The sequence below is a fragment of the Bufo bufo genome, chromosome 2, assembly GCF_905171765.1.
Source record: "Bufo bufo chromosome 2, aBufBuf1.1, whole genome shotgun sequence".
NCBI classification, from domain to species: Eukaryota; Metazoa; Chordata; class Amphibia; order Anura; family Bufonidae; genus Bufo; species Bufo bufo.
The window spans coordinates 292664623-292676244 of record NC_053390.1 but is presented as its reverse complement, the minus strand read 5'-3'; the positions used below and the strand labels follow the sequence as shown (position 1 = coordinate 292676244).

General features: G+C 46.7%; 1 protein-coding gene across 1 annotated transcript; it reads left to right on the top strand.

Moving 5' to 3' along the window:
• The first annotated feature begins 2793 nt into the window (after positions 1 to 2793).
• Positions 2794 to 3726, top strand: LOC120990792 (olfactory receptor 11L1-like). Its single transcript, XM_040419695.1, has one exon. The coding sequence runs from the start codon at positions 2794 to 2796 to the stop codon at positions 3724 to 3726; it is 933 nt and encodes a 310-aa protein (XP_040275629.1).
• Positions 3727 to 11622: the final 7896 nt, after the last annotated feature.

Here is an 11622-nt window from a genome sequence, read left to right as displayed (position 1 = left end):
GCTCCTCGGGGCTTGTTTTTTGCCCTGATATGCATTGTCAGCTGTAAGACCTTATATTCACAGGGCTGTGTCTTTACAAATCATGTCCAATCAAATGAATTTACCACAGGTGGACTCCACTTAAGTTGTAGAAACATCTTAAAGATGAAGTATCATATCAAAGTGTCTGAATACTTATGCCCATGCAAAATTTTAGTCTTTGCTTTTTAATAAATTTGGGGGGGAAAAACTGTAAAATTCTGTTTTCATTTTCTCATTGGGCTATTAAGTGCATATTAAGTTATGTGAAAAACTTGTTTTGTTTTTATTTAATTTAGCACAAGGTCACAACAGAACAGAATGTGAAAAAAAGTGAAAGGGTCTGAAAACTTTCCAAATAGATGTAGGTGATAAACATTTTTTACTGAGCAGTTGTGCTGAACTATAACTGTTTTTAATAATATCCTTTTCAGTTACATTTTTTTTCTCCATTAAAAAGCGAAAACTAAAATAAAGAACAATTTTTGCACAAATGTAATACATGTAAATGTTTATTGTCCCCTTGCAGTCTCCCTTCATGTCCAGAAAGAATTATGACATTATCATTGAAGGCTTACATAATTTTTAAACTAGCCAAGGTGTCCCTAAGTCACTCTTACAAATATTAAGTTATTAAGAGTTTGAGGTGTCATTAACTGAGCCTTCTTTGCTTGTGAGCAGTAGGGATTAAGTGCTTCCACTTTTTTTAAAACTTGCTCCATGTTTTCCATCGTATAGTTGTTCTAGATGCATATGTTTCACAAGCTGATATTGCTAGATATGTTTTTGGGGTACTGAATGATGTATCCAGTAGAAGAGTACATTTCTCTTGGTTATCAGTATTATATTATCTAACAAAGGTGGGGTTGGCATTTTGACTAGGTCTGCTTTGCCCTAACTTGTACTATGTTAATTATAAAGGTGTTCATTTATTATGAATGTATGAGGAGATATGCACACTTTTAACTATATAAATGGCTCGGCAGAGATCACTGTTATATTGTTCACACATTACCTATGTATGGAAAAATATTTATTGCATCTTAATGGCCATAGAAAATATATCCGTCTTAGGCCTCATGCACACGGCCGTTGTTCTGTTTTCCATTTTTTTTCGCGGACCCATTGACTTTAAAAAAATTGGAAAAAGCACCGTTTGGCTTCCGCGTCCATGGTCCGTTTTTCCAGTCCGTGAAAAAAATATGACCTGTCCTATTTTTTTCACGGACAACGGTTCACGGACCCATTCAAGTCAATGGGTCCGTGAAAAATCACGGATGCACACAAGATAGTCATCCGCATCCGTGATCCGTGTCCGTTTTTCCTATCATTTTCAATGCAAACTTGACTTAGTTTTTTTTTTTCACTTTTCATGTCCGTGGATCCTCCAAAAATCAAGGAAGACCCACGGATGAAAAAAACGGATCACGGAACAACGGAAACCGTTTTTGCGGACCACAAAAAAAACGTCCGTGTGCATGAGGCCTTATAGTCAGCTTTAAACTTCACAAATGTTAATCAAATCGTGTGACACAACTATAAAGTATCAAAGATTCCTATCGGAATTAATCCTAAGTAACAGTTCCAATAAGGCATGTGGGTTTTTTAGGGTTCAGTGTATTGTGATATTATGGGATTCCCTTTAAAGGGAGTCTGTTGGCAGTGTTGACCATGGAAAACTGTTGACAGCACTAGGTAGGGGCTGGGGAGAGGAGGCCAAACATACCTTTCATGAAGCTTTATTATGAATATTGTTGTTATGATGTTTTATTTTACCAGGTTCTGCTCCTGGAAGTGCCCTGGAGACGATGCTTCACTTTAAAGTGCTTTTTGCATTGAGCTGCTTTACCGCCTCTCCCCTCTGCTTTAAGTGATAACTGTAGTGGTCTCCTAGTGGGATTCTACAGCTGCCATTCAGAGCAGAGGAGGTTAGAGAGTACTAGGAGTGAGCTCCCCACTGATCATCGATCAGTTAGGTCATCAATATTTAACTTCCAAAAAAACTCTTTAACTCTAAATGTAGCATTTGAGGAAAATGTTGTCTTGTAACAAATACAGGGTGGCCCACGAAAAAGTAGCCCGTCTCTAGTGATAGTATGACAAGATGAACGAGCAAGTAGATTGTATTGTTTTTAATTACCCACAAGTCACAAAAGATGCTGAAAGTGGTCCCCGTTCACATCTATGCATCTTTGGGCACATCTAATTATGTTGGGTGATACTGCTTGCAGCTCTTCAACAGTGATGGCGCGGATAGTGTTTGTGATATTTTCCTTAGTTCATCCAGGGGATGTGGATTGTTAGCGGACGCTTTCTGTTTTAAATTTCCCCACAGATAACAAATCGCATATGGACAAGTCTGGGGAATGTGGTGACCATAAACAGTTCATGCCCCATCTTGTTGGAAAAAGCAGGACATTTTATCTTCTGCAACATCACTGTTAAAGAGCTGCAAGCAGTATCAGCCCATCAGCCCAAAGATGCATATACGTGAACAGGGACCACTTTCATCATCTTTTGTGACTTGTGGGTAATTAAAAATAAAAATAAAAAATCCACTTGCTCGTTTATCTTGTCATACTATCGCTGGAGGCGGACTACTTTTTCGTTGGCCACCCTGTATCTAGCATCTTATTCAATCTTTCATGCAAAAAAACACTGTATTATGGCATGCATCAATTCACAAATTTTACAATTTGTTCAAGCTCAGAAGTTATTTATTTAATATTTTTATGCCCTTTCAGGACTTTAGCATTAAAATGCCTGGTGGACAAAATGAGTACTAACCACAGCTCTGTAACACATTTTATTCTCCTGGGTTTCTCCCTTAGCAAGCAAACTCAGCTATTTTTATTTATATTGTTCCTAATTATCTACTCCATGACTCTGATGTCCAACCTTCTTGTCATCACCTTAGTGACATTTCAGAGATCACTTCACAAACCCATGTACTTCTTCATTGGAAACTTTTCTTTCTTAGAAATGTGGTATACTACTGTCACTGTTCCCAGGATGCTTAAAGATTTAGGAACCGGAAATAAAACAATCTCCTCCATTGGGTGTATTTCCCAATTTTATTTTCTCTTCTCTCTTGGAGCCACACAACATTTTTTATTAGCTATAATGGCTTATGATCGTTTCTTGGCTATTTGCTTTCCTTTGAGATATACCAATCTCATGTGCAGGTCCACCTGTGGGAAGCTTGCAGCAGCATCTTGGATTGCAGGTTGGTTATCCATTTCATTGCCAGCTGCTATGATGTCACGGTTAGTCTTCTGTGGACCAAATATAATGGACCACTTCTTCTGTGATTTCAGTCCTCTGTTACAATTGTCCTGCACTGAAACCTGGTTAAACGAGATTATATTTTCTGCTGTGGCTTGGACAGTAATTCTTGGTTGCTTTTTCTTTACTTTTATGTCTTATATCTCAGTAGTTACTGCCATCTTAAGAATACCATCTTCCATTGGTCGCCAAAAAGCATTTTCTACTTGTGCATCCCATATTGCAGTTGTTGGCATATTTTTTGGCACAGTCATTTTCATGTATATACGCCCAAAAGCTAAGAATTCTTCCCCAATTGATAAAGTGGTCTCAGTGTTTTATTCTGTTGTAGTTCCCCTTCTAAATCCTATGATCTACAGCCTAAGAAACAAAGAGATGAAAAATGCTCTGTGGAAAGCTGTAAATAAATTAAAAAGAACATGACAAGAACACACACCGAATAAAACTAATATACATTCATTGACAAAAAAAATAACGCACCAAGAAGGAGTTGTTGGAATGAAATGAAACTTTATATGTGTGAATGCAATGATAATATATGTAAGTGATTACAATATTAGAGTGAAAGGATAAGTTTACTGGGGAAAATTACAATTGAAAGAAGACTCTAGTACCCTGTGATACAAGATGATATATGGTTGGGCAACTGAGCAGGTGAAGAAAGTGTTGCAATCTGGCACAGACATTCCTGGGAAACACTTGCTGTGTGTGGGTGAACATTATCTTGCTGAAAAAAATAGTTGGAAGCCCTGCCATGAGGAGCAACATGTGGCTGCAGTATGTTCCATATATATATATTGTATTGCTACTATGGGTGACTGACTGTCGTATTCGTATGCTCACCACGAGTCCTCCATACTCTAACTGGATCATTGTGGGATCCCAAACAGAACCTGTATTCACTGCTAAAAAATGATACGGTTCCAGTTCGTGGTAGTCCAGGTTTCTTATTCACAACACCAGTGCAAGCATAGGCAAAACTGTTTTGGCACAGTTTTTATTTTTATTTTTTTACAGAGTTCACCAGAGGGGGTAGGTCATGTGATATTTTTATAAAGTCGCTTGTTACTGACGCAACGATACCTGATATGTCTATTTTTGTTAAATTGTTTATTAAAAATCGCTTAATGACGGGAAAGGGGTACTATTTTTTACTGTAAAGTTTTAATTTTTATAAAATACTTATTTTCTATTTTCCCTTTTTATTTTTGTCCCAGTACAGGGTCTGATCCCTGTTTCATGCTGTATTGTACTACATTGAAACGGTGTCTCACAGGCTTCCATACATGGCAGACCCAGAGGCCTTTGCGAGGCCTGGGATTGCCATGACAGCCATTGGCTCCCTGTCATTGCAGTGCAGGAGGCCAATGAAGAGGAGGAGGAAGCCCCCTCCCTCTGCGATCCTCATATGACGCCGTCAGCGTTGATCGCGGCATATAATGGGTTAATCTGCGGTCATCGGCTTTTGCAGCGATGCAGGCAGAAACAGCAGGGGTCTGGAGCCGGCCTGATCAGCATGCCGTACTCGTAAGTCATAAGTCGTCAAGTCACTTGTGGCAAGGTTCATTAGGGATTAAATTAGTGACCAAAATAGCCCCCCTTTCTTTTCATAAGCCTTCCATCCATGGAGCCTGTCAGTTTCTTAATCTTAACGTAAAGAAAACCACTGGCGCTATATACTAGTCACAGCTGCAGTGTCACCGCACTCCCGTAAGGTGCTGAAATTCTATGTGAACATACTAAAATAATACCAAAGACACCGCGCTCAACTCACCTCACACCAACCCCCTTTACTACTATCCACAACTACAAGACACCGTGATTTATCCTGTACCATTCAAGCCTACCTTGATCTAGGCACTGAGATTGCTGTACTGGAAGTCCTGGTGGTTCGGCGTGTTATACACGCGGTTGTAGGCGCTGATGTATAAAGTGCTTTCTGTGCAGGGGATCTATGTCTATGGTGAGCTGTTCGTCCTGGAGTCTGCCCCGGCCGGTGGCAGAACTTCCAAAAATTCCTTCGCTCGTACTCACAGCTGAGCGGGTGACGTCACCACTTTAGAGCTACGGATTGCCGCTAGTCCCACAATACCATCCAATGCGTTTCGAGTGAATTACATCGCTCTTCGTTAGGGAATCCTGACGAAGAGCGTCTTGTAGCTGTGGATAGTAGAAAAGGGGGTTGGTGTGAGGTGAGTTGAGCGCGGTGTCTTTGGTATTATTTTAGTCAGTTTCTTAATCTGTTGACAAAAAATTTTGTGTAGCAGCAACCCCAGCCTCCCAAATACTGGTCAGAAAAGTGTACTGGCTTCCTTCACCAGAAATTTCCAGTTTAACCCCTTCCCGACCGCCTCATGTAAATTTACGTTGGGCATTTAAACAGCAGGCACCCAGGAAAACGTTGATCACACACATTTAAACCCTCAGATGCTGTGGTCAAATGTGACTACAGCATCTGGGAGTTCAAAAACCTGTCTGTACACCAGCTCCCCCTAGCGAGGATTTGGGGAGTCGGATGGTGTGTGCTTCAGCCTCTGTATTCCTGAACGATACGAGGCTGCTGCACCTTAGTTAGGCAGGGCTCCACAGGAACATAGGGGGACCTTTTTCGAGACCGCCAATTTAGATGCCGCTCTTAATACCTCTGCGCTGCTGATGTATACTACATAACTCTGGTGTTTGCTGCTGCCGACCATGCGACATGCTTTAATCTATGCCAACTCCCTTGCTCTCAAAACTGATGTGAAAAATGATGAATGAGACTGGCCGTCCGGCCCTCTTCCCTGCCACGCCACGCCCTCCTTTGCGTCAAAATCTGTGACCTAAATACGCCAATAAGGGCGGGTTCACATCAGCGTTCTGGATTCTGTTTTTGTTTTCTGTTATAACATGGTTATAACGGAAAATAACAGAATCCATAAGATGGAAGTCAAAACGGAAGCCTTTAAGAGGCATTCCGTTTTGGTCCTTCATAATACAAGTCTATGGGCAGCATAACAGATCCGTCCTGGTTTCCATTATGCAGGAGTCCAGTCCTACAGTCAGGTCCATAAATATTGGGACATCCACACAATTGTAAAATTTTTGGCTCTATACACCACCACAATGGATTTGAAATGAAACGAACTAGATGTGCTTGACGAGGGTATTGGTTATCCATGTTCGCCTCGACTATTACTTTCATACCCACCTTACTCACCTCTAAACCACCATTACACTTTTCCACCCCAGAACGCTAATCCCAATAAAACTCGGACCACCAATTGGAAATGTAATGGCCACAGCAGCCGTTTATTAAATAACATTTACAACCATAACATAACATAATACAGTATAAAACCCCAATGGGGGGAGGTCCTTGAAGCCCCAAAACATCGAGCTGTCAAACCAGGGTGAGCCATTCTTGCCTCCAGCCGTACCGCCCAGCTCAAAGGCACCATCGAATGACCCCCCCTCGATTCACCACAACCGCTCGGTCCACCTGGGAGTCCAGCCCCCACCGTGGGGCCCCCCCAATTGTCCTCAGATTCCACCGTGCCCAACTCCAAGGACCCCCCCCCCCACCGCCACAAGCCGCCGTGACAAAAAACCCACTCCCCACAATAAATCCCAGCACCACAACCCCGCTCCCCTCCATTCCAAAACTGCCCAACAAAAAGGGGGAGGGTGGGTGGGAGGGAGCTTTTCTCTCTACCTAAAATGGCCCCTAGCCTTCTTCTTCCCTGCCTATTTAAACCACTCGACTCCACCCCCTCACACCCCTAACCTATCCTAACCTATTCTCCCTGCCAAAGCCCCCTCCCTCTCCCCTAGCCCGACCACTCCCCCCCCCCCCCCCCGCTCACTGAAACCAAACCCCCGTCATGGGGGCCTCCCCTAAAGGGGGCTCCGCCCCCCCTCAGTCCGGCCACTGCTTGACGAGGGTATTGGTTATCCATGTTCGCCTCGACCATTACTTTCATACCCACCTTACTCACCTCTAAACCACCATTACACTTTTCCACCCCAGAACTCTAATCCCAATAAAACTCGGAAAACCAATTGGAAATGTAATGGCCACAGCAGCCGTTTATTAAATAACATTTACAACCATAACATAACATAATACAGTATAAAACCCCAATGGGGGGAGGTCCTTGAAGCCCCAAAACATCGAGCTGTCAAACCAGGGTGAGCCATTCTTGCCTCCAGCCGTACCGCCCAGCTCAAAGGCACCATCGAATGACCCCCCCTCGATTCACCACAACCGCTCGGTCCACCTGGGAGTCCAGCCCCCACCGTGGGGCCCCCTCCATTGGCCTCAGATTCCACCGTGCCCAACTCCAAGGACCCCCCCCCACCGCCACCAACGACCGGACTTGACCACCTCAACTCCGGGCGTTCCTCCACAACCTCAGGGCCACCTCAATGCCTTCCTGCAACGCCAAACTCCACATATCCAACCCCACCGCATTCAAATGCACTCCGTCCGATCTCCAAAAAGCCCCTGTTCCCGCCTCCAAATCCCTATGCCTGACTACCACCGCCCCGTTCCTAGCCATAAAACGCCCAACTGCCCTGTTCACCTTTATCCTCGCCTTATTCACCGCATCCACAGACCTAGCCTCCCTCCACACCTGCCGGGGGACAATATCCGACCATATGGTCACCATATCCGGAAATAACGACCACAACCGTAAGAAATCCCACTTGATCTCCTTAATCAACTCCCGGATAGGCTTCGCCGCCAAATCATTGCCCCCCGCATGTACCACCAACACCTCCGGTGCCCTATCCATCCTCACGAACCTATGAACTTCAGGCAGCACCCCTTTCCAAACCATACCCCGCCTCCCAATCCACCTTACCACCGCAGACTCCCTGTCAAATCCTAGCTGTTGACCGTCCGGCCGAACCGCTGCCCGGACGGCCCCCCAGAAGACATAGGAATGCCCCACAATCCACACCAGAGCGGGCGCTGTATCTGTAACGAGAGAACAAAAAGAACAATACCGCAGCTTTGCACAAACACAATAAACCTAACACCAACCAACCCTCCACACTTTACAAGCGATCCAAACGCACATAAGATTTAAACCTTGCCGATTCCCAACAGCCAATCCTTTTAATAACGTCTTCACCCACACCCCATCTAGCCGCTTCTGTCGCTGCCCCGATTCTAAAGGAGTGGCTAGAATACCCCACCTTATCCACCCCCACCCGGCTCAAACACCTCGAAAAAATAGCAGAAAACTGAAAGCGAGACAAAAAGGTGCCATCCATATGAACCAACAATGGGGACCCGTCTCCCCCCCTTAACCCATAATCCCGCAAACATTGAACCGGGCACATGTCACAATCCTCCACCCGGAAAAGCACCACCTTCTTCCCTTTACCCAACGTATCCGTCTTTGACCGCCGAATAATAAACTCTACCCTATCATCAAACAGCTCAACATCCCTCCTCAAAAGTCCCCCAACCCGACTCACCGACGGACAAACCAACTCCCCCACCCGCATAGCCCCAAAAAAGGCCAGCGAGAAAGCCAACCGAAACAACCTCGTTTCCCCCTCTGACCGACAAACCGTCCGCAACTGCCCCCCCAACTTAAGCAACAACCCAAACGAGACTGGCGTCCACCCCAGCACCCATCCTCCTCCAACCTTTTAATGCCTGCACCACTAAAAATGACTTTGTCACATCCACCATCCGCCGAGCCTTAAAACCAAAAGCCAACCCGGCCATGTAACTGTTTATCTTGCTAACCGACCAACCCTGCTCCCTACCGTGACCCAAAAACATTAGCAAAACCAACTCCGGCTCCTCAATCCCTCCTCCCAAAGCGGCACACCAGTCCTCCCACACCCTCCAAGCCCTCATATACGCATCCCACGTACCCGGAGCTAATGACGCCCGAATAAGCCCCATCAATGCTCCTCCAGCAGCTCCCACAGGCAACCCGGACACTCCAATACAATCACCTCCGCCTCCGGAGCCAACTGCCGAAAACGATTCCACTGCGAACGAGAAATGTCAGCAATACAATTGTCAACCCCCGGCACATGCACCGCTACAACCCAAGCATTAAGTGACAAGCACTCTAACACTAACCGCTGCAGCAGCCGCACCACCAATGGCGACGATGCCGACAGCCCATTTATCGCTTGAACCACCCCCATGTTGTCGCAGTGAAAACAAACCTTTTTATCCCGGAACCGCTCTCCCCACAACACAACCGCCAGCGCAATAGGGAACAACTCTAACAAAGCCAGATTCTTCACCCAGCCCCGTTCCACCCAAACAGCTGGCCACACTCCAGCGCACCATTGACCTCCACAAAAAGCCCCAAAACCTGAACCCCCCGCCGCATCCGTGAATAATTCAAAATCAAACGCCTCAACAACTTCCCCCATGAACAGCGAGCGACCGTTGTACTGGTCCAGAAAAGAACTCCAAACCTGTAAGTCCGCCCGCAGCTCCCTACCCAACCGAATATAATGATGCGGAGCCACCACCCGCCCAGTTGCCTGCGCCAACCGCCTACAGAACACTCGCCCCATGGGCATTATCCGGCAAGCGAAATTAAGCTTCCCCAACAGCGACTGAAGCTCCCTCAACTGCTACTTTTTTGCCCGAATCGCCTTTGCCACCAAGCCTTTCAGATCTACCAGCTTATCGCCTGGCAACCGACACTCCATCCTCACCGAGTCAATCACTATGCCAAGGAAACTCAATTCTGACACCGGCCCCACTGTCTTACCCTCCGCCAGTGGGACCCCAAACCTCTCAAAAACCGAACTCAACGTTGCCAACAATAATGCGCAAACCGGCGACCCCGGGGGGCCTATACACAAAAAATCATCCAGGTAATGAATCAGCGATTCACAACCCGACGAGTCCACCACTGCCCACTCCAAAAACGAGCTGAAAGTTTCAAAGTAAGCGCACGACAATGAACACCCCATGGGTAAACACCGATCCACAAAGAACCCCCCATCCCAAAAACATCCCAACAAATGCTGACAATCCGGATGAACCGGCAACAACCGAAATGCCGCCTCAATATCCGTCTTTGCCATCAACGCTCCCGCCCCAAAACGCCTCACCCAACCGACCGCCGCGTCAAATGATGTATATACTACAGAACAAACCGCCGGGTCAATACCATCATTGACCGAGGAGCCCCTCGGGAACGACAGGTGATGGATCAAGCGAAACTTATTCGCCTCTTTCTTAGGTACAACCCCCAGCGGTGACACCCGCAAATTGTAAACCGGTGGCTCTAAAAACGGACCTGCCATCCGCCCCAGCATCACCTCCTTCCCCAACTTCTCCCCCACCACCTCTGGATGCTACCTAGCAGACCGCAAATTCTTCCTGAGCAACACCGCCTCACCCGGAACAAACGGAATTCAAAAACCTTCCGCAAAACCCAAAACCAACAAACCCGCCGCCTCCCTATTGGGGTACCTATCTAAGTACGGTTGCATCCTTTCCAGCCGAACCGGCGTCACACCCTTTTCCAAAACCATCCCCCCCTCTCTGCTTGCCTCCCTTAAAATACCGTGCTGCCCTCGTGGAACCCTCCACAGCCTGAGCATTCGTGCTTAAATTTACATTTAGGCCCGAACCTACAGGTGCCTTCATTGAAGGCAAAACACAGTCCCCTCGCTGAGGCAACCGCTGTATTGCCCGACCCCCCACTACTACCTTCCCCACGAAAGGGCTGCCCCGAACGCACTGGGGCCGTAACCTTCAGCCATAAAGCAATATCCTTATGGTCCCACCGCATCTCAGGGCGAACCGCCTTCCTCTGCCGGAACTGTTCGTCATACCGCAACCACGCCACTCCCCCATACACCCGATACGCCTCCCCGATTGCGTCCAAATAACAAGACAACCCCGAACAAGCCTCCGGAGTCTTCTCCCCAATCACACTCGTCAATATCGCGAATGCCTGCAACCAGTTTGCAAACGTCCTCGGTATTAACCTATACCGGCGCTTCTCCTCCTCCTCCCGCTTACCATCTTCCCTTCGCACCCTATCCAGATTGAAGCGTTCCAAAGGAAGCAAGGAAAATATCTCCACATATTCCCCCTTCCAAATCCTCTCCCTCACCTCCGACTTCAAATGCGCCACCAACGGACCCTCAAAGCAAACATAAACCTCCCCTTTTGCTTTATCATCAACCCGCACAGAATCCTCGTCCCCCTCCGTTCCCGCCTGCGTCTGTACCGACACCCCCACACCCGGCAACCCCCGCTGCGGCTCCACCGACGACCCTCCGCTCGCAGCCAAAACTTGCACGCCCCAGGCCTGCAACGGTGTACCCCCACTC